At 54.4% G+C, this 22447-nt stretch overlaps 1 protein-coding gene across 3 annotated transcripts; it reads right to left on the bottom strand.

The window, feature by feature from the left end:
• Positions 1-481: 481 nt before the first annotated feature.
• On the bottom strand, positions 482-14133 carry LRRC32 (leucine rich repeat containing 32). Of its 3 annotated transcripts, none has more exons than XM_036895414.2 (3): positions 14006-14133; positions 9192-9282; positions 482-4876 (listed from the first exon to the last, which is right to left on the bottom strand). In XM_036895414.2, the coding sequence occupies exons 2-3, from the start codon at positions 9276-9278 to the stop codon at positions 2972-2974; spliced, it is 1992 nt and encodes a 663-aa protein (XP_036751309.2). In that variant the 5' UTR covers positions 9279-9282; positions 14006-14133; the 3' UTR covers positions 482-2971. The 3 variants fall into 3 exon arrangements, with proteins under 3 accessions (XP_036751309.2, XP_036751305.2, XP_036751310.2); XM_036895410.2 differs by having other exon boundaries at positions 13600-14126; XM_036895415.2 differs by lacking the exon at positions 14006-14133 and adding an exon at positions 13131-13226.
• Between the last annotated feature and the right edge of the window lie 8314 nt (positions 14134-22447).

Genomic DNA, 22447 nt, shown 5'->3' with positions numbered 1-22447 from the left:
AGGGAGAGGAAGTTTACCCAAGAGGAAGTTTACCCAGGAAGCAGGAGAAGGAAGGGGAAAATAGCTTAAGGGTCATTTTAGTATTTTTAAGATGGGTAAAACTTGAGCACAGCTGAGGTCTGAGAGGAAGAAGTGAATCAAGAGGAGAGGCTACAGAGAGGGGAAAGTGAGGGGCAAGTGGGGGAGAGACACAGAGCTGCAGAGGAAGGAAAGGCACCATGTACTCAGTGGGGGGTAGGGGCTGGGGAGCAGGGCTTGCTGAGGGCAAGGGACAGAGGTGTGGCAGGGCCCAAGACAGGGGCGCAGGCCCCAAGGTGGTGATGACCTGGAGCCTCAGCATCCCTCCCAGCGGTCCTCAGCCTGTCTCCCCAGGGGGTTGCTCTGAGGATTCAAGGAGCATGATGGACACAGAGGAGGGCAGGGTTCAAGTGTATGCAATGATGCTGATAACCTGTAGCAAGGATGAGGCTGGCAGCCTGCGTTGCTTCTCCAAAATTATTTTTTTTAATACATTCATGTGGGTTATACAAAGAGCTGTCCTGAGGCCTGGGCGGTGGCCTGTCTTCTGGGCGGTGAGAGCAGCATTGTGTAGTGTTTTCAAAGATTAGGCATGAAGGGGCCCATACTTTGCCTTCTGGGCCTGAGGAAGAGTGTGTGGGCAGTGAGCACCTGAGGTCACAACCCCAATCAGAACTAGATACCCCTGGCTGCCCTGCGCACCCCCAGGGCCCCAGGCTGGGGCCAGGACACTAGGTTCTAGCCCTGCCTCTGTCACTGACTCCCTGAGTCTTTGACTGTCTCTGGGCCTCAGTTTTCTCAACTGTGAAACAGGGGAAAAGAGGGGTGTTTTTCATTGTCTCATTCTTTACCAAGCACCATTGTGAGTCAAGAGGGTGAAGACAGTAACAGGGTCTGGGGCCGATCCCAGGGCTTCTGTTCTTCCTGGACAGACCCTGATTCTATGGGTATGAAGGATGGGGGTTATACCTAGATGGGTGTGGGGAAAATGGAAGTTCCTATGGCCAGGATCCTCACTTGACCCTAAACTACTTGATGATGAAACTGGCCTACTGCTGAACTAATGCTTCCATACCCATAAGCAATAAGCTATTACTGACTGAGTCACTATATAAAGAGCCCTGCCCAGTGCTTTGGGTAGAAGCAGAGATGGAGGTGGATTACAGACCTGCAGACTGTTGGATGAAGACGTGATTTAGTGCTTGATCTACTGTCATGAGAATAGAGCCGGGTATAAACTCTTTAGCCCCAAGAACATTCCATTGTTATTTCTCGGTTTCCCCGAATCCACAGTGAACTTGCGCAGAGCTGAAAACCTCAGGCAAGACAATGGGTTTTCTACCCACTTTTCTAGGGGAAAAATCACCCTTGCATGATGAGAACCAGAAAGAGTCTGAAGCCAGCATTATCTTGTGATAGGACAACGGAGAGAGAAGGAAACCACTCAGGTCCAACCCTCAATCACTGCACCCCGCTGCCTGCCTCCCCCCATGAGGTCTGAATCCACCTTTTTCCACAGGCTCTGCCACTGACTTGTGAGGCTCTGAGCAAATCCCATTCTCTTCTTAAGCCTCAGTTTCCCTGTGCAATGGGGAGGCAGGATTCAATGGTCTCAAATTCCAGGCTGTACTCAGTGGAGGATGAGGGAATGCAGGAGAACGCAAGAGCAAGAAGAGGAGAAGGAGAACCCGCACCAGTCCACAAAGGAGGGAATAAGGGAGATGTAGGGCAGAGAAGGAGGAGAGGGCCTGGGTCTGCGGGTCCTCGGGGAGAGACGAGGGAGAGGAGAGGGTGGGGGTGTGTAGCATAGGATGCTCCTGAGCCTTGTTCCCATGATGTGGGGCCACATCCTGTCCATTTAGCAGCCTGTAAAGCTCAGGCCCTGGAGTCAGGACGATATGATGCTGAATCTTAGTTATGGCATTTCTTAGCCAGAGGACCCTGCAGAGAGACTGTTGGAGGCTCTTTGTAAAACGGGATAAAATACCAACCTCAGAGGGCTGTCATAAAGAGGCAGACACAGGCTTGGCGTTTGTTACAGCTGCCAAGCCTGGTGCAAAACAGGACCAGATACCTCAGAAGCGAACTCCTGGCTCCCCAGCCAGAGTGCAGCTGTGATGGGGCAGGGACCTGGGGTGGGGGCGTTGGCTAGGACAGTGTTTCGGCCAGTACATGCAACATGAGAGTGTCAGGTAGGGAAACAGCCTGTTCAGAGCAGGAAACAGAATGGCCTGGCCCTGGGCTGGAGCCCAGAGCGACGGCCTCTCAGCCAGGGCCTCCTGGAGCTGCTGCAGCCCGCCTAACAGCACTGGATCCAAGACGTGCTCATGTGGCTCCAGTTCTCTTCCGGTCACAAGCTCTTCATGTTCCAGAAAAGCTGAAAGTCATTATCAGAAGATGTGACAAACAGTCTGCTTGGAAACGTCTCAGACGAATCCTCTTGGTCTTGCCCCTCCCTTACCACAGCCTGGCCAGGGCTGGGCTCTCCACACTCAGTCAGCTGGGGATGCAGAGCTTTGGAGCCCTGGGCTTCCACACTGAGCGGTCACCGCACAGCTTTGTGACCACCTCCCCTCAGACTGGGAGATGCTTGAGGGCAGGGGTGTGTCTCATTCACTGGTATCCCCAGTGTCCAGAGCAGGGTGTGGCACCAAAATGATGCCTGGCAAAGATTTGTTGATGCAATGGGTCAAACTCACTCTCTGTTACTCCTGAAACTGCCCAACTTCTGGCTTCCCCAGCTGGACCATATGTGCACCCTGAGAAGTGGGTCACCTACTGATGAAGCAAGATGCAGGGAAAGGAGCTCTAAGCTGGGACGTAGAGACCAGGTTTCTTTGACCCTGGCTCACTGTGTGACCTCAGGTCAGTCTCCACCCTTCTGTGTGACCTTGGCTTCCCCACTGACCTGGAAGGGGCTCCTGGCCGAGCTGTTCTGCATCCCCCAGCTTGTCTAGGCTTTATACTGTTGGTTGAACTTCTGCCGGCGGACACAGCAACATGTGGCCAGGGTGGTGAGGAGGATGGCAGAGACCAGTACAAAGGTGAGGATGATGATGAGGTTGACATTCTTGAGTCCCCCCTTATCACAGTCCTCAGGACGCACATGACTCAGGTACACCTCCTCCTGGGAGACGAAGCGGCAGATCAGGTCCTGGGTGGCGTCCACGTCCACACGGCCCTGGTGTAACTGTGCTGCCAGCCAGCCATTTCCACAGCAGCTGAGTGGATTGCCTTGCAGGTAGAGACGCCGGAGGCTGGTCTCTAGGCCACCCATGGCACTGCCGGGCAGGAGGCTGAAACTGTTGTTCCTCAGGTCCAGAACCTCCAGTGACACAGCCTGTGTCCAGGCAGGCAGGTGGCTCAGGCGGTTCTCAGCAAGGTTGAGCCGCTTTAGGCAGCTGAAGCAGGGCAGGTCCACTTGCAGAACGGCCAGTCCATTGCCCTGCAAGGCCAGGACCTCCAAGGAGGCCTCCAGGCCTGCCAAGGCCCCAGTGGCCACATCCAGCCCAGGGTTGGCAGAGAGGTCCAGCTCGGTAAGTGGCGTGTGGAGGAAGGCACCTGCTGGGAGCACCTCCATCTCATTGTCCACCAGGTTCAGGATGTGGAGGGAGGAGATGCCTGAGAAGGCCACACAGCCTGAGGGCCCAGGCTCAGCTGGCGCCCCGCAAGGGCTGACCCGGTTCCCTTGCAGGTTGAGCCTCTGCAGGCTGGCCAGGTTGGCAAAGGTATATGGGGGCAGGTCCTGCAGGGCATTGTCCTGTAGGAGCAGCGTCCGCAGCGACCCCAGGGTTCTGGTGCCCAGCTCCAGTGTCTCCAGCGCATTGTGGCTGACATCCAGGAACATAAGGCAGGGCAGGGAGCTCGTGCGCCGAATCTCAATGGCCCGCAAGCAGTTTCGGCTGAGGTTCAGGAAGCGTAGGGAGACCAGGTGCTCAAAGAAGGCCTCAGGCACGAGCTCAATCTCATTGTAGCTCAAATCCAGATTCAAGAGCTGGGAGAGGGAGTTGGTGCTGGTGTTCCAGCTGGGGTTTGAGAGGGGCAGGGCTGACCAGCCCTCAGAAGGTGCATGGATGCCCTCGCTGCCTTGGGGCGGCCCTGCAGGGAGCCGGATGAGGTTGTTGGACACGTTCAGGTAGATGAGCCTCGGGAGCGAGGCCAGGTCAGGGAAGTGGAGCAGTTTGTTCTCCCGCAGGTCGAGCCAGGCAAGCTGGTACTCAGCCCGGGGATTGGGGGCCGTTTGAAAGGCCTCAATACTGTTGCAGCTCAGGTCGAGTACCCGCAGCTGCTGGAGGCTGAAGTCAGAGATGCAGGTGAGGGAGTTCCTGGAGAGATTGAGGTGGGCCAGGCGGGGCAGGGCCTCGAAAGCCCCGTCCTCAATGTCCATCAGCACATTGCTGTGCAGGTCAAGCTGCTCAAGCACTGGCGTGCCCCAGAAGGTATGGCGGGTCAGGCGCGTCAGGCTGTTCTCTGCCAGCGAGAGGGTACGCAAGGCGGGTGCCTCCCCCAGCAGCTGCTCCACCAGGCCACTGTATAGGCTGTTCCCAGACAGGTCCAGGGACATCACGTGTGGCAGGGGTCCCAGACCAGAGGTGCTTAGCATGGTGCCCACCGCTAGGCGGTTGCGGGCCAGGTTAAGGTGCTCTAGGTGAGGCAGGGCCTGGAAGACTCCCGACTGGAGGAAGCTGATCTCATTGGTGCTCAGGTCCAGGTGACGAAGTGCTGTGTAGATGCTCAGGGGTGAGGCCAGGATGCCCCGCAACTGGTTTCCAGACAGATTGAGGATCTCAATGTCAGGTGGCAGGTCCGAGGGAACCTGGAATAGGCCAAGGCCCTGGCACAAGGTCTCTTTGTCCACCTGGGGAGTGGGAAGGCATTACTAGGTGTAGCAGTGGGTAGTACAAGACATGCCCTTCTAGGAAGTATGACTTGACCCCTACACTACCCAGCTTTGCTAGGCCTCTCATTTGGCTCCCGGATGCTTGACGTCACTCCACTCCAGCCTAATCACCCATCCCTGGATGACCCTCAGACCATTCCCTGCCCTCATCCCTGGTACCCAGTACAATGCCAGGCATCCAGTGGGGGACTCAAGGAAGCCTTGATGGGTAGAGGGGCAGAGATGATAGACAGATAGAAGGACAAATAAACTAACAAAAAAATCTGTGCTAATTATTACCCCATTTTACAGGAAACTGAACCATAGATCACCTAGAATGATCTAGAACCAGGGAGCAGCAGGGCAAAGCTGGGACACAGGTCTCCTGGTTTCACATCCTGGGTTCCTTCTTCGGGTTCACATAGTTAAATTTACTTGGCTGGTGTTAGTCTAGAAACCACTTCAGGAGAAATGTTTCCAAAAGGGAAAATGCAATTTGCACTCCTGTCATCAGTTTTTACTTCAGCCTCTACCCCCAGACCTCATTCAAGCCCTCATTCCATGAGGCAGAGCTCTGGGTCCCAAGCCTGCCCTCCTCGCTGATGCTCCCCAGATGTGACCTCCTTTCTGCTGCTACCTGCCCCCACCTGTCAGTGGCCTCACATCCCATGTCCAGATCAGCCCCAGGAGATGAGACAGGAGGTTGAGGGCAGGGGGAAAAAGTGGCCAAGGTCCCAAGCTACTTTCTTTGGTGACAAGACTGTGATTTTGCTGTGTGAGCCCCATCAAATCACATTACCACTCTGGTTTCTTATCCACAATGTAACTCATCCTTCCCCAACACCCACTTGGCATTCTGCATTTTATTTAGCATGTTTAGGCCCATGGTTTCACTGATCCTCACAATAGCAACCCATCAAATCCTATTTATAGGAACCCAAGCTCAGAGAGAGTAGAGGCTCTAGGATCACCCAGGTGGTGAGGAGTAGAGCTGGGATTTGAACCCAGGTCTTTTAACACCAAAGACCCCACTTTTGTCTTTCCACCACATGTGCCTTCTGGGGCAAGAATTCTTTTCATGCAAATGCAGTCTCCTTCTTCTCTCTTCCAGGAGCCCAGGAACTCCAGCCCTTCCCAGCAAAGGGTCTGACTTCCACACCACCCAGTGTAGGCCCACTCCTGCCCCTGCCTCTGTCTCTATTGACCCCTTCTGACCCTTCCACCAGCCAAATGCCTGGCAACTGGGCAAAAACTTCACCTAGACTGTGCTGCTCTCTGTTTAAACCCTTCCAGGGCAAAGTCCAGTACCCTCAGCAGGGTTCAAGGCTACCTATGGCCCTGCCAACCTGTTTCCTGTCCTCCCAACTCACTCCAGCCTAGCCCACTGTAGTGACCACACCTGACCACTGCCCATCATGCCCTCCCTAGATCTGCATTGTGAACTCTGTGTGCTGAGCTCCAGGGTCTCCTCCATCAGGGAGCCTTCCCTGACTGCCAGACAGGTCAGGGCCTCCTCTGGACTCTCACCACCCCTGTGTGTCCTCTCTCTCAGCTTTGGCCTCTGAATTATGACTGTCTGTGTGGGGACCTGCTAGACAATGAGCTCAGAGCAAACAGGGACTTAGTGTGATTGATGCAGATGCCTTGGTGCTCAATAAATTTTTTTAACGAATCACAGACATCACTGGCTTATTAAGTGTTTGAGACATTTTCTAAGAGAGAATTGATCACTCTCTCTTTGGAGAGTCAAAGACAGTTCGAGTAGAAAGATTCCAGCCGGCCCACTTCCCAGATGGGGAGACTGAACCTGAAGATGGCAGTGACCCGTGTGAGGCCCCAGTGAGTCGGAAGTGAGCCAGCAGGGCAGGAACACCAGCCTGGGTACTCCCTGCCTGGCCTAGCTCCTGGCTTCCTCCCCGGAGCGCCAAGGTGAGAAGGGAGGAGGAACAGAACTGCCATCCATCAGGCACCTGTGTGACTCTCCCTATTCTGCCAGCACAGTGACTGGCCCAACACCCTCAGGTCTCATCCAGGCCTCAGAGACCCAGGGATACCCCTGCAGGTGGGCACCCATGGGAAACAGGGAACCCACCCCTGCCACCTTCAGGTCCTGCCTGGCTTCTTGCCCCTTCCTCCCTCACAACCTCTCTGCCCGCTGGGGCCTTTAGGCAAGCCTCCTCTTCCCTCTCCTCGGCTCCCAGGACCTTTCTGACTTAGAGAAGGAGCAGCAAAATGAACACCATGTCCACCACATCACGGAGCACAAACTCTGCGGCAGGCTCCGAGGCTCAGTGCATGGATCCCTTGCCTCATATAAACCCCCCGGGCATCATTTACCTCACTGTACCCGCTAAGGAAACCAAGCTCATGGGGTAGGCGGCCCCAAAATCAGATAGCCAGAGGTTCAAAAATGCCATTGTGGGTTCCTTTTCCTATTAGTGCCAACCGAGTTCTGACTGCTGGGCCCTCCGCTGGCTGAGCACCCGCGTGGATTCCTCCAGCCCAGTAAATAATACTGGCCACCATTTACTGAGCATTCCCTGGGTGGGGGGCCCTGAGGGGGCTTCTGGTAGGCCAGGCTCTCTGGGCTCAGTCCAGGAAGGAGCTTGAAGGCCTGGGCAACTCTCTGAACTCCATTTCTAGGGTGCTGCCCACCGCTCCGTGAGCTCTGAGCCCCCGGCATGACTGACTTAGAGCTACTAAGTTCAGAGCTTCCCCTGACCACCTGCTACCTATGTTCTCCGGGATGCCACTGCCTAGCTTTCTTTCTTTTTTATTTTTTTTAGGAGGGAAGAGGACTTAGCACCTGACTCCATTTTGCCACTTGCACATAGAAGGAAAACAGGGAGGAGGCATCCGGTAGTGGACAACATGAGCTTGGGAGAGCTGGGTTCGAGTCCTCCTACTTCCTATCTGCATGACCCTGGTGAGTCACATCTCTTCTCTCAGCCTTAGTTTCCTCTTCTGAAAAGGGGAGCTCTGGGTAGGATAAAATGAGAGAAAGCCCTTAGCATGGTGCAGGCACTTTGTGAAACCTCAGCATGTGACAATATATTTTTACTGTTTTGAAAATCGTCGTGACTCCTGTACTCATCTGTGGTAGTTCAGAAAGTGATTTCCTGTCTGTTATCTCATTTGCCCAGAATCCAAAGCTTACCCAACTTCCCTCTGCCTGCTGGGGAACCCAGGCCCTTCACCTCTCTGTCTACCTCCCCAGTAGGATGTGGGCTCCATCTGGGGATGTCTGAGGCCTTCTCCTCCTCTTTTCTTGGGTTCTGGGACTCTCGGAAGGGCTCTGAGGAGTAAGAAGTGAGGTGACAACAGCAGGCCACTGCAGACCCCAGGTGAGGGCTGCCAGCGCCTGCCTGCCAGCACTTTCAGACTCCGGAAACAACTGCCCAACTTGTGCCATGAGCTTCCAGTCCTGGTCCAAGTGGGCCTGCTGGAGGGCCTGTCCCTTCTCAAGCCTGAGCTCTGGCCTTGGCCTCAGAGACTGCCCAGCTTTACCCAGGTGGTCCCTTCTCTCTGTATCCTGCAAGGTCACAGTAACTACAGGTCCAGTCTCTCTGACTCAGGGCAAGAAAAAGGAACAAAGTGAATCCAGCCTGGTCCCTGACCTCAAGATGTTCTTGGTCTGGTAGGTGAAACAGGCTTAGACCCATTCACCAACTACCCCAGGTGCTCAGTGTGAGAGCCCCGAAGAGGGAGCAAAGAGAAGCAGGTCAGCCTGGGGTTGGGTGAGGCTTCCTGGAGAAATCAGCATTTGACCTGGGCAGTATTGAGTGAGGGGCAGTGTTGAAAAGTGGCAAATGGGTCCAGGTCAAGGAGCCCAGTTAGAGAAGACGATTCGCCCTAGGAGGGACCTGGTACAGAAAGGCCCTTACCACCTAGCCCACTCCAAATTCCCTACACATACACATATTCTGCATCACCTAGCTGGGCCTACTGCTCTGAGTGGGTTGGTGGGGGATAGCTTGGGGAATATAGTCCAATATTAGCCCCACTGGTACCATTTGAAAGACTTTGGATGAGTCTCATAACCTCTGCAAGCCTTAGCTTTCAACTCTGTAAAATGGGAATAATGGTACTTACCTGGCAGAATTAATAGTACATAAAGTGTTTAAACAACCTAGTGGGTGCTCATTAGATACAAGTTTTTAAATGCATTTCCTTTCCTCTTCTGACTCCTCTCTGGTTTCTGGCTTCTGGCTCCTGGATCTGGGGCAGTGGGATACCTTAGGCAGTGGACTCAGGGTAGGGGGCAGGCTTATCTTGCCTGGGCAGGGCTTCTTACCATTTTACAGGGCACCTTGTCTCGGTGTTGGGAGGTGGCCTGGCCCAGGGTCAGCACGGCCAGGAGTAGCAGGATCTGGTGGCTCATGGCTCTGTGTAGGGTGGGGAGGAAAGGGGAATGCTGTGAGACCACCGGCTCCTTTCCACAGCCAGCTCCCACCACTCTCATCCTCTCTGTGCCTGCCCTCAGTGAACCCCAGGTCACAGCTGGAGCTGCAATAAAGGTGCTGTGAATGGGCCAGGGAGAGGGATGGGAAATGGAGCTGTAGCCCATCACAACGGTCTCTAGTGCCAGGCCAGGGAGTTAGGCCATTACCCCAAGCACCCAGAGTTCTGAAGCAGTGGGTGACATGGTCAGATTTGGGTTTCAAAAGACCCCACCTGATAGAAGACAGTCTGGAGGGGGTGAGCAGGATGCAGAGGGACCCTAAAGGCTGCCCTGGACCAAACTCAGGGCTGGGATGGGTGAGGTAGGGACCTGTGCCTATGACTACATTTCTACCCAGGCCACAAGCAGGTCCCCAATCCTAGCTCCTTGGGCCCCAAACGGAATTCCTCAATCCCCCCTCCCCTTGACTTTTATTTTGCCCTTTTTCTTTTGATTTTCTGATTCTCAAGTCCCTGCCATTGTTTGAAGGCTGGGCCTGGAGCCTTGACAGGAAGCCCCACCAGGAGGCCTGCCCTGCCCCCAGCACTGTTGTGGACTTCCCCAGGAGCAGGCTGCCAGGCCCTTTACTTTCACTGAAGCCACAGCCAGTGCAGGGGGACACTCAGGCCTGCTGCACCATCCCTCCTTTGAAAGCAGCCAGGGTGGAGTTGAGGGAACCACAGAGACCTTCAGCAGGGTTCAATTCCAGTGCTGCTAGGCACTCATGCACTGAAGACCTGGGCCAAGTGCTAGGAATACCCAGACCAATCCATCAAATCCACTCATTCATTCATTCACACCTTACTAAATGCTTGGCTCTGTGCTGGGAACTGGGGATGGAAGTAAATGCACAGAATTGACCACAAAACACACAGAGTTCTAACAAGAAAGGACACTTAAGCCATCCAAGAGCACTGGACTCAATCACCCATATCTGACTGTTCTCTGTCTCCTCCACTTACCTGATGTGTGACCTTGTACAAGTCGTTTTACCTCTCAGAGCCTCAGTTTCCTCTTCTGAGGTTAATGCCAACCTCACCAAGTTTTGTTAAAGATCAAATGAGATAGATTGTATGAAAGTGCCACTGAGAGAGCTATTATGACCTAGGCACTTTTCTTAACATGTTACATGTATTAACTCACTTAATCCTCACAGTAATTTAATGACTTGGTTCATGATTACCGTTCCCATTTTGCAGATGTGGAAACTGAGGCTCAGAGAGGTTAAGTAACATGCCCAAGGTCACACAGGTAACAAGTGGCAGGCCCAGGCAGTCCGGCACTGGGTCTGTGCCCTTAATCTCTACATGTTCAGGTCTTCCACAGGTGCTCATTAAATGAGAGTCGAATTGTGACTCCGAAGGACGGGTTAGGAGAAGAGGCTGGGTCTTGGACTTTTGGAACCCACTAGGGTCCTTGTGATGAATTTTAAATGAAAAGGCCTTCTTGTTCAAGCATGCAAAGGCCACACGGTGTCGTTTAAACCCTGGGTCCCCTCGGGTAGGCCATGCCCCCACAGCTGCTTGCCTCTCACCTGTGTTACAGGTTGGGCTTTCACAAGAAATTCTGTTCTGCTGTTTAAAAAGCAGAACATAACCACCCATTTGAAAGCTGGCATACTCAGAATTGAGTGGAGACAAGGCCCTTGGAGGGCATGCCTGCCCAGTCAGTTCTCCTCTCCAGCTTCATGTCTTACCATCCCCTCACTCTGGTTCTGGAAGCCTATTTCCTTCAGTTCTCTGAGCACCTTTTCACTGCCCCAAATCTTCACTTCCTCCCCTCTCTTATGTTCAATATCTCCTTACCCTTTGGGTCTCTGCTTAAATGTCACTTCCTCCATGAAGCCTTCTCTGGTTCCCCACATCTAGGTTATGTGTGGCACCTCATCCAGGTTCCCACAGACCCTGAGCTTCCAGTGAGCACAGCACCCTGCCCTCCCTCCGTGGCAGGTTGGCCCACCCCTCTCCTATAGGAAGTACCCCCAGGGCAGAGGGGGCCCACTCTCTGGTGCCCACCTCATACCACCAGGCAGGCCAGAGAAGTGGTGAGAATTGATACAAGGCACCTCAGTGACAGGGTGACACGTGACACTGGCAGGAGCAGTTGTTTTCCTTGACTTCCCCTTTACCTCCCTGCCTCACTCCTTCCCCCGCTACACAGTCCATCAGCGAGTTCTGTCTACCCTCCTGGAACTGCCTCTGTCCCTCCTCCATCACTGCCTCAGGCTGAGGAGCTGCCATGACCTTGGCTTTGACCCCAGCAACACCCTGCCCTCTTTCTGTTTGTCCTCACAGAGCAGGGGTGGGGTGTGTGTGTGTGTGTGTGTGTGTGTGTGTGTGTGTGTGTGTGTGTGTGTGTGTGTGTGTGTGATGTCTTTAAATCATGCATCAGATCACAAATCTCATTGCTTGAAAACCTCCAATAAAATACAGGCTTTACACAATCTCTTCTCTGACTCTACACTTTGCCCTTCCCTTACCAAATTCTAGCTTTCTTACCATTCCTCAAACACAGCAAGTGGGGTCCTGCCTCTGGGCCTTTGCTATCCCCTCTGCCTGGAACACTCTTCCCCAGATACTTACATGTTTTATTGCTTTCCTCGCACTGATTACTTCCTAATAATTTATTTCTTATTCTACGAGAATAGGGTTTTATTAAGTGATGCTCACTAAAGATTTACTGAACAAATGGCAAAGCGAGGGGTGGAGGCTCTACTGCAGTGGGTTGTGTGGTAGGTGCGAGGTGAGAGCAAGGGAGGACCAGGATTAGTTCTGAACCTGAAGGCTTTGCTGCCCCAAGGGCCCTCATTTCCCTCTCCTCTGCCTGCCAATTCCACCCTCCTCACAAGGTGCGCCTCTGCTAGGATTGTCCCTGTAGCACATGGAATTCTGCCCTGGCACTCTTCAGCAGTGCCCAAGATACCCTGTGCAGCATTTGTGGGCTACTCATTCTCAGGAGGGAGGACTGTGGTCACTTAGACCCAGGCTCATATCCAGAAGCTACTGCTCATCAGCTCTGTTCCATGGGCAAGTCCCTAAGCTTTTCAGGCCTCAGTGTCCCATCTGTAGCGCATAGAGCCTGGTTCCTGTTCTGCCACTGGCTGCTCCAGCCACTGTGATGATCATGCTGTGAATGTCCTTAAAGGAGCCCTGGACACATACTGTATTTCCCAGACAGGACAGTGACCCACAGAGCTGAGCAGCCCAGGCAAGGCACACAGAGGAGGGAGGCACCAGGCCTGGAGAGTAGTGGCCTAGGCAAGAGGAAGCAGGAGACATTTTAGGGCTCTGATAGGGAAGAGCTGCTCCAAAGAACATCCACGGTGTGTGTGTGTGTGTGTGTGTGTGTGTGTGTGTGTGTGTGTGTGTGTGAGAGAGAGAGAGAGAGAGAGAGAGAAAGAAAGAGAGAGACAGAGACAGAGAGACAGAGACAGAGAGAAGGAGAGGGAAATGGGGGTGGTGGTTAATGCCTACTATCATAATAAGCCCATCCCTACTATTTGAGGATGTTTGACAGTCTTCAAAGCACTTGACCTCTATCATCGCATTTAATTCTCACAACGACCCAATAAAGTAGTTGCCATAATTTCCATTTTACACAAGAGAAAACTAAGGCTCAGTAGGGTGAAGTTACTTACTCATAGTTACCCAGTTCATAAGTGTTTTGGGGCTTAGCCCAGGTCTACATGACCCAAATGCTGCATTTTCCCCAGCAGGCGCTGAGCTGCTTGCTCCCTGTAAAAGTGTACTCATTTTGCCAGTGACAAAAAGGAGGCTCTGAGAGGTGACTTACCCAAAGTCACACAGCAGTAAATAGCAGGGTCAGGATCAGAATCCAATCTGTCTGCTTCCAAAGCAACTGTTTCTAGTACACCAGGCCAAGAGCTCCCTCCCTAACCCCCTCCAATGCCCCCACCTGTACCCCTACCACCCCCAAAGCAGACAGGCTCACGGGCTGGGCTGTGGGGTGCTCCTCTCCCTCCTCTCAGCTCCCAGTGCTGGCAGAATGGGGTCCTGGGAGAGCTGCTATGGACGTTCACAGCAAACAGTGAATCACTAAGGGCAAGCCCCATTCTGGAGACATGTGCGTCCCACGGGGGAATTAGACCTTAACCCAAAGGAATGTGGCTGTGATGGAGGAATTTCAGGCAGCTCCGGGTGGGGGTGGGTGTCCCTCATCCTACCACTCATGAAGAAGACTGGCTTCTGAGCCCTTCGGAGAAAGGTGGGTGCTCCCTCCACCCCAGAGATGGGCAGGCTACCTGGTGCAGTGGGATGGGAAGCCCAACGACTGGCCTGGGTCAGAGGGTGACATGAGACTTGGATTCAAATCCTCATCTGCCCTTGACTAGCTGTGTGTTCCCCGGCAGGTGCCGATCTTTCTGGCGTTGTTTTCCCATCTGTCAAATTGGAAAGCCGGCCTGGCCCTTGCGGGGTAAAGATCCGCTGATAGGGGCCTTGGAGACCTCTGGGGCAGAGGTCAACCCTGGCTCCACGCTCGAACTGGGGGACGGCGGTAGGAAGGGACAGCTGGGGGTGTGGGGAACTGGTGTCCCGATGGACGATGGACTAGGCGCAGCCCCGCTCCGCTCCCTGTGCTCGCGAGGAGCGCGGGACCGCCAGTTCCCCGAGGGCGCTGTCCGGCCTCGCCCGCTGGGCGACTCCTACCTGCTCAGCGTGGCCGCCGCTCCTCTCCCGGGGAGCCCCGGCACATTTTGCACAGATCTGCCCCCACCCCGGTCCCACCCCACGCCAGAGCCCGGGGTCGCGGCCCGAGGAGGCGCACCACCGCTCCACCGCCACCGCCCCACGGGAGCCCGACCCGCGAGGGGGCGGCTCGGGCTCCAATTTAAATACCTCTCCCGCCGTCCCGCCCCACCACGCCCCCCCCCGGCCAAGCTGCGGGGTCCTAGCGCCCGGCAGGCGCGGTCCCGCGTGACTCGGTTTATCTAGAACCCGCGAGCGGGTTAGCATCTTCCTGACGCTGGAACCCCGGCTGAGAAGGGGCGGGGCGGGGTGGAAGGGCCGAGAGGAGGAGGGGTCGCTAAGGAAGCGCTGTGTTAGCGGAGGGCCCTGGGCACGTGCAGTTCGTGGCCCCGCGGGGTCCCCAGGGGCGGGAGGTTCTAGGACCCGCAAGTCCGCAGAGGAAATCCGGCCTGGCCCCGATGTCCCCCGCTGCCGGCGCCGCCGCACTTGGAGGGGGGCAAATGGGAGAGGTGACTGCGGGACTGCACGCGGAAGGAAATTACCCTTCACTGGCCCTGGGGCGGCTACAGAGGGGGTTCCCCACACCTTGGCTATCCCCTCTAGCAACTCCAGGAGGGTCACTCCCCCTCTCTGGATTGTGCTCTTAGTGTCCAGACCCGTCCTCCTCCACCATCTCTCAGACCCTTCATCAGCCCTGTGAAACGGTCACATCAAAGTCCCCACTTCTTGGATGAAGAAACTGAGGCTAGGAATGGGAACAGAGAATATAAATAAAAACCAATTGTCTGGGACTAATAAAGTCCCCATTTATATTTGGGGAAACTGAGTCTCAGAAATTAAATGGCACAGCCAAAGTCAGACAGCCTATATGGGCCAAGGATTTAAGCCCAATCTGTCCACGAAGACAAGTCCTGGCGGGTCTGGGTGCCCTTTCCCAGGCTCCATCTTGCTCAGGTTGTTTTAAAATGTGCGAAAGTTGCATGGCAGTATTATTGTCTTTCATATCAAAGGCTGAGGCACATCTTTCCCAAAGCCACTCCCTCTTCTAGATGTCTTTCCCGCTCTTTTGGATCACAGATCACAGTTACGCTGCCCTGCTGGGTGTGGATCTGACGATGGGGAAGCTGGGGGAGGAGGGCCATGGCTGTCCTTTGGGTCCTGGGTTCCAAGGGCAGCAGAGAATTCCTCTTCCACAATGTTTCTCTTCCCTGATGGTCACCAGCCCTGAGAGTGACACCATGTGCCCCAGTTTACAGATGGGAAAGTGACCACCCAAAGCCTTGTGGTGAATCAGGGTAAAACCGGATTCCCTGAATCCTAGGTGGCTGATGCCTTTCCTTCCTCCCATTTGAGGCCAGCCTGGGTAGATGGGAGCAGCCCAGAGACTACAAGCTGTTATTAGTGGGTGGCCCAGCGCCTACCCTAGCATTAGAGGAGGAGAGCAGGGAAAGCATCCCTTGGGAGGGGCCGAGCTACAATAAAGGCATGGGTAGAAAAGGTTGCAGGACCTGGGAAGCGTGTCCAAACCAACCCCTTCTATCCAAGCTACGAGGGGCCGCAGATCTTTGCTCATGGAGGTCCTAGCTGGTCATCCCAGCCCCCTCTCTGTGCTCTAATGCTTATCTGGTCAGTTTCCCTGTTTGTAAAGTGAGAGTAGCTAATTCTTGGGGCTGGTGCCAAAAATAAGTATAATGGGCACAGCCTGGAGCCTGCACCCATTGGGTGTTAGGTAACTCCTTGTTGTCTTTATTGTGATAGGGGATAACTCTGCTCTACCCTGTGGACTTCCTCTCCCAGATCCTTGCCCAAGGGGCCAGATTTACAGAAAGTGCTTTGCAGCCGCCCTGCAGCTTGGGCAGAGCATATGTGTTGGATTCAGACAGTTCCCAGGCTCTCCCCCTCAGCCTACTCTCCCCACGTCCAGGCCCAGGCAGCTGAGCATCGCCTCACCCTTTGCTGACCTGAAGCAGGTGGGGCTGGGGCAGCGGGGCTGGGGGGTTGCTGGTGGGGTGGGGCTGTGGCAGGGTGTTCTGGGGACCACAGCCTGCCTCCCATGTGCCCCCAGAGGCTGCAGTTGTGGTCAGGTAGTTCATGGGGTTCTACCTCACTCAGTGCCCAGATGGGGCTCCCCAGGAGTTGAAAACAGATGGGCAACCAAGTGTGCCCACCTGCTGCAGATGTCTCTTGGGACTGTAGGCTGTCATCGGGGACCCCACGTGCTCAGTGCCCCTTCCTTCAGCTCTTCACTTCTTTAGTAGTCATGTTGCTCTGTGGCTTTTGGCAGATTGCTTGATCCTCTGACCTCAGATTGCTGATCTACAAATTGAGACTAATAAGGGCACCTAATGTCCTGACTTGCTGTGAAGATCAAATGCAACAATATGTGTAAATTACCTGGTGTGGGCCTGGCTCATGCTACTTGCTCAGTCCTGGTAGCTGATGAATAAGAATGTCCAAGACCTACTCTTGTGGAGCTTCCAGACCAGATGGGAGGCAGATGAGAATATAGGATGATTAGACCAGAGGCCTTGAAGGCCAAGCGTGGAGTCTGAGCTTGACCTGAATGAGGAAGAGACATTGAAACTGAGCAGGGTGGGGTTTACCTGGCAGCTGTGGCGGGGATTGCTTTCCTTAAAGGCCCCCTAGGCCACCTTTCCATCTGGTGTTGCTTAACTCTGGCTCACACACCTCCAGGAATGGGGAGTTCTCCTGGGCAGTCCGTCAATGGGCACCTCAGTCTTCCCTGTATTGGCATTTTTGTGGAAATGGTTCCATTCTCCATGTATCTGTCAGTCAAGATAGGAGACACATCTTTCCTGGGTCCTCAGGACTACCAATCTGAGATGAGAAAACCCTCTCAGGCTCAAGGCTCCCTGGGAGGGTTTCAGCTCAGGGCACAATGGAACCCAAGGGTCCCAGGTAGGAACAAGGGGTCCAGGAAGGACATTTGCACAGCCTGTATGACCTTGGACAAGTCTCTAAGCATCTGAGCCTTGCTGTCTTCATTTAACTCTCAAACTGGATTGGGAAGGACCCATGGCACCCTGGACTCCCAATTTAATTTCCACTGTTTTTTGCTGAACACCTACAGTGGGCCAGTTCTTCATCTCATGTGGCAAATCAGGATAAAGACAGCCACAGACTGCCTTCCAGTTAGGTGTCTTTATTCTCAGTCACTAACTAGGAAACTGAGGCTCTGATTGGGTAACTAATTGGCCAAAGTCACACAGCTTTGGAGCCAGGAATTGAACCCAGGTCTCTGGACTCCCAGGCCAGATCTCAGTGCAAGGATGTGACTGTCCTCCCTCCCTGCCCCTGCCCGGCACCTGTGTGGGCCCCTGGGAGTCAGGGAGTTCCCTCATCAGCCCCTATTGGGGCCCTGCTTTTTGGGACTGGGACAGACCCCTGGGTTCTCCAGTTCTTCTGCTGCCTTCCCTCCCTTGCTCCCTAGGGCAACTGGGCTCAGACCATACCAGCTATGGGGCAGCTCCTGGAGGGACAGTAGGAGAGGAGAGTGTGTTGCTGTATGTCAGCTGTAGGGAGTTTATGAGCCAAAAGCCAACATCGGGTGCTTGGGAAATACACAGTTATAAAGGAATAGGGGTGTGCCCCTTGCTCTGAGGAATAGCTGATGTGTTAAATGGGAATAAAGAGGACTAGCAGGACCTGGTGCCAGGTATACTTGAATTATCTCTTCCTCACAGCCATCTGAGGAGCAACTGTCTTTGCAACTGTTGTTGCACCTTTTACAGAAGAGGGACCAAGCCTCCGAGGGGTTCTATGATTTGTCCACAGTCACACAGCTAACAGGGTAAGACATAGCAGCCATTCCCATCTGAGTCCGCAGACTCCCAGGCCCTCAGGCATGGCCCGCGACAGGCTTGGCTGGTTTTCTGGTCTTGCTGGGAGCCTCACTTGGAGCAACCAGTGTGGGGCCAGCACCCCTCGGCCGCCGCACAGGAGGCTCCTGGCTCTTGAGTCTGGTCATTGAGAACTGGGGCTGAGCAGTCTGGAGGCTCCCGCGGGCCCCAAGGGAGAGGGGGGGATGTTACATGAGAAAATTCAAGACTTGGTGAAGCGGGCAGGACAGGACCAGAAGCGTCGCCACAGCTTGACTGTGCCGTGCCACGGGCCGTGAAACCACAGCTCTCTGCAGCGCCCAGGCTGCTGGGAAGCTGACGTTTCGTCCCGTGGAGACACAAAACATTTTCCTGTTGTAACCATTTGAAGGTTATACCCTGTGCACACCTTTCTTGATGATCTGGGGTTATTAGTATGGGCTTTGGTTGTGGTCCCTGATATAAAGTGTAATCTGCAAGTTCATAACAACAGAACAGAGCCAGGCTAGGGTGAGACAGCAGCAGACCAAACAGAGGAGTGCTCCTGAGGGCAGCGTTAGTTAGAGGAGTGCCTGCTTGGGGATGCCCACCGCGAGGAAGCAGGGCGGCCTTGGGCAAGTCATTCTCCCTTGCAGTCTCAGTTTCTCTTCTGTGAAAGGGGAACAGTCATTCTGTCAGCTTCAAAGTGATACTAGGATGATGACCCTGGAAAGCTGCAAGGAGTAGGGGCTGAGTTGATAGGATTATTGATATCGTTTTCCTTATGTGAAAGGCTGCGACTCTATGGCTGACTGAAGGGACCTGTTGGCAGTTAGAGCACCTGGTAGAGGGAGACAATGACTAGGACGGGGCTGAGCTGGATGGCCCCCAGTGACGCAGGCCCCATGGACCCAGGGCAGCAGTGGGTCCTGGGCTCCACAGGCAGGGCCCAGCTCCTGTGAGGCCCAGGCAGGACATCCCAAGGTGGGCATACCCTGCATCCAGTGCTTCCCTGAAGGTCCCTTCCCAGCTTCCCAACCCTTCCCAACTCCGGGTTCCTCACTGTGCTCAACTTCCAGCAGGCTGTGGGCTCCTGTCTTTCTCCAGGCACTCATAGCCTGAGGCCTGGCAGAGCTTCCAGAAGCTGGCCCACTCATACCTCGGTGTTCTCCACAGGTAAACAGTCACTTCCTAAAGTGTCAAGAGCATCCTGCTTGCCTCCTATACTTCCACTCCAAGAAGGACAGCAGATTCTGGGCCCAGAGAGTGTGAGGGCATGGCCCGGGTCACAGAGGCATAGCTCAGTTCCTCTCAAACTTTGGAGAGTAACACAATTCCCGAGGGCTTGTTGAAACAGATTGCTGGGCCCTACCGCCAGGAGTCTGGCTCAGTGGGTCTGACGTGGGCACAGAATCTCCATCGTGTGCAGGCTCCCAGAGGCGCTGACGCTGCCGGCCCTCTGCCACCTTGAGAAGTGCTGAGCCATGAGGGTGTGGGGCAGCCGGGCCTTGTGGTGAGGCTCCTATGGGAGGGCAGCCTTCACCCTCCATGAAGTGGAGAGAACCCAGCCTTTCCCCCACTGACTTGCAGAAATGAAGGGATGAAATGTAAAGGCTATGGTTAATAGGATTAGGAATCTTTTCTGCCTTGAGTGACATTCTGAGAGCAGTGTGAGGCCTCTGTGTGCCTTCAAGTCGGGAAGGGGATAGGCTGGCCCAGGCAGCTTTCTGATGCAGCTTTCATGTTGTAACCCATTTAATCCTATAACACCCAGTGAGCTAAAACCCAGAGATAGTATTATTATTATTATCATTTTCATTGCTACCACATGACACAGGAGGAAACCCAGAGAGGTTAATGAATTAACTCAAGCTTGCACAGTCAATACAGAGGAGTCCAGGCAGTAAGGCTCCAATACCTACCCACTTAATGCTCTGTTGTATTGTCACATGATACGGCATTAATTATCCAAACAAAGATGTAACTGAAAACTCTTTAAATTGTCATGACACCCTCTGTGTGTAGAGTAGCATTTTCCTCTCCCTGAGGAGGGTGCAAGAAGGGCTTAGCCTAAGAAGAGAAGCAGCCCAGGTTTCGGACGAGGACCCACCTGGGTTCCCAGCCTCACAGTGCTGCCCACTGCTGTGTGACTTTGGGCTGGTGGCCTTGCCTCTCTGTACCCACTCTGTGTCTATAAAGTGGAGCAATAATGGACAACTAAGGGCTTCTCAAAGAGTGAGCTCCTTTGTGTGAAGGGAATGCCTGGGGTGCTTACCCAGCGGATGGCACTGTTTGTGGTTTCTGGCTGGTCATTGTCGGCCTTTTCTGGCAGTAGCTCTATCTTCTTCAGGCTGGTTTAGTTTAGGGAAGGAATGAAGTGGTTTGTGAAGCTTCCTCTGGCTGTGCTGGGGGATGTGGGTGTAGCTGGGGTTACCCCTCGGGCAGTGAAAGTGGGCAGTGCTCCCATTCTGTGGGAGTGGGGTGCAGCCCCACTGAACGGGCGAGGGGTGGAGGCCTGGGTACACCCAACTCCCACCGGGACCATCCTCTTTAGCACACATTTCTTGTCCTCTCCCATGATCTTCCTCCTGGTAACCACAGGGCCTTTGCAGAATGCTTCAAATACTGGCCTTTGGGGGGCTCTGAGGCTTGAGAGGGGCACTAGCTCCTGTCACAGAGCCAGGTGATGTGGTGGTGGGGGCAGGAACACTAACCTTCCCTGTTTTGTTTGGCAGTCATGCCTCCCCCCACGACATCCCTCCACACATGCATGCTCCCCCCACAGACACATTGCATGCTCCCCACAACACACACACACACACACACACACACACACACACACACACACCCTTAATATATGTCCTCAAACACATCACAGAACACACCAGGCTACATGAAAACACCAAGCATGCATCAACCTCACACAAAAAACAAAATTTTCACACAGGCACACACACTATCCACACACATTTCAAACCTTTCACAGAGACACCCTCAAAACTCACAGAGTCACCATGCATAGATACACACCCTCACAAACTCAACTCATACGTATACTATCCCTGCAGTGCATGAAAAGTGAGCGCACACGCTACACACACAGTGTATATATCCCATGCACCAGTCACAAACACACCACACCATTGCCCACAAACACACTTTGTGTCCCATATATACAGGGAAGACTTAAAGTACCCGGGCTCCCCAACCCAGTGCGCACATGCCAGACCCAGGGCGTGGGTAAGGATGCCATCTGTGTGCGTGGACGTGCACACACACAGACATGTGCACACACTCATGGGGATCAGGCTGTGATCTCACATTGCTTGTGGCTCTGATTTTCTCAGAAGCAGGCCACAGGAGTCAAGTGGCTCCCCCTCGGGCTGATTTCAGGGGGTGTGAAAGGGAAGGAGAAAGGGCATAGCTTGACAGACTGTCGTGGCTTCCCAGGGATCCCATGATTAATCCCAATGGGACACTTGAGTGTGGGACCCCTGCAGCTTGGAGGCTGGGCTGGGGCCCCAGAATGCAGAGGGCTGGATCCTGTCTCCTGAGGAGTGGATTCTGGGCCCTGTCCCCAAAGCCAGCTCCTCTCTAGGTCTGGAAGCTCAGGGATGGGTATTCAACCTTCCAGACTGTGGCTCTCAGGACTCTTTGGGGCCATGTGACTTCTGCCTGCTTGCCTTCCCTCTCCTCTGGGTTTGAGGCCTGAACTACATCCCTAAAACCCCTGAGACCCCCCCTAAAACCAGCCCCACCTCTGCCTGCATCAGGGCCCTCCTGGCCTGGTGGACAGCTGTGCTTCCTGCTGGCAGAGACCCCCTCTTGGGAAACCTCCTGGCAACCCCTTTCCCTGCAGCTTCTGCGAGAGCATGGCCACTCCCTGATTTCACAAGACACCCCCCCCCAGGCCTCCCAGGCCCCCTTCAGCTACTACCCCACCCTCTGGCCTCCTCTCAGCCAGGCCTGTCAAGGCCATTGCCTCCTCCTGCTGCCTCCCACACTCCCTCTCCTCACTTCTCCCCCTGCTTGTCCCTGGCCCCATCATCCCAGCTCCTCCCCAGCCTCTACATCCAGAACTTTCATGGACCCTCTTTGACCCCCAGCTCCCTTGGTCACTTGGCTACATTCTCATAGATGCCCGCTCCCTCCTTCCTGAGTCAGCCTCTTTCCTCGGGCGCCTTGGACGCCCTCTCCTGGTTCTCCGCCCTCCCCAGCGTCTCTTCCAGGACCCTTTTCTGGCCCCTTCCACTCCTTCCCCCTCCTCCTCCACCTGATCTTTAAAGGTGGAAGCTCCCTGGTCTCCTTCCCCCCTTAGCTTGTTTCCTGCTTCCCCATCCTTCCAGGAGAGCTTCCTGCCCAGGGTCCCCCTTTTCTGTTCATCCAGTCAGTCATTCATCCTCCACGTGGCAGCCAGATGGAGTTTCTCCAGAACATAGATTTGACACGGTCACTCCCTGTTAAAACCCTTTGATGTCCCTGGGGGGTCTAAGCACATGTCCCATCTCCCAGTTTCCTATCTCTTTCAGGACTTGCAGGGCCAGATTCCATATCACCCCCCCCCCATACTTCCTGCACCTCTCCA

Source organism: Manis pentadactyla, chromosome 9, assembly GCF_030020395.1.
Source record: "Manis pentadactyla isolate mManPen7 chromosome 9, mManPen7.hap1, whole genome shotgun sequence".
Taxonomy (NCBI): Eukaryota; Metazoa; Chordata; class Mammalia; order Pholidota; family Manidae; genus Manis; species Manis pentadactyla.
This window is presented reverse-complemented; position numbering and strand designations above follow the sequence as displayed.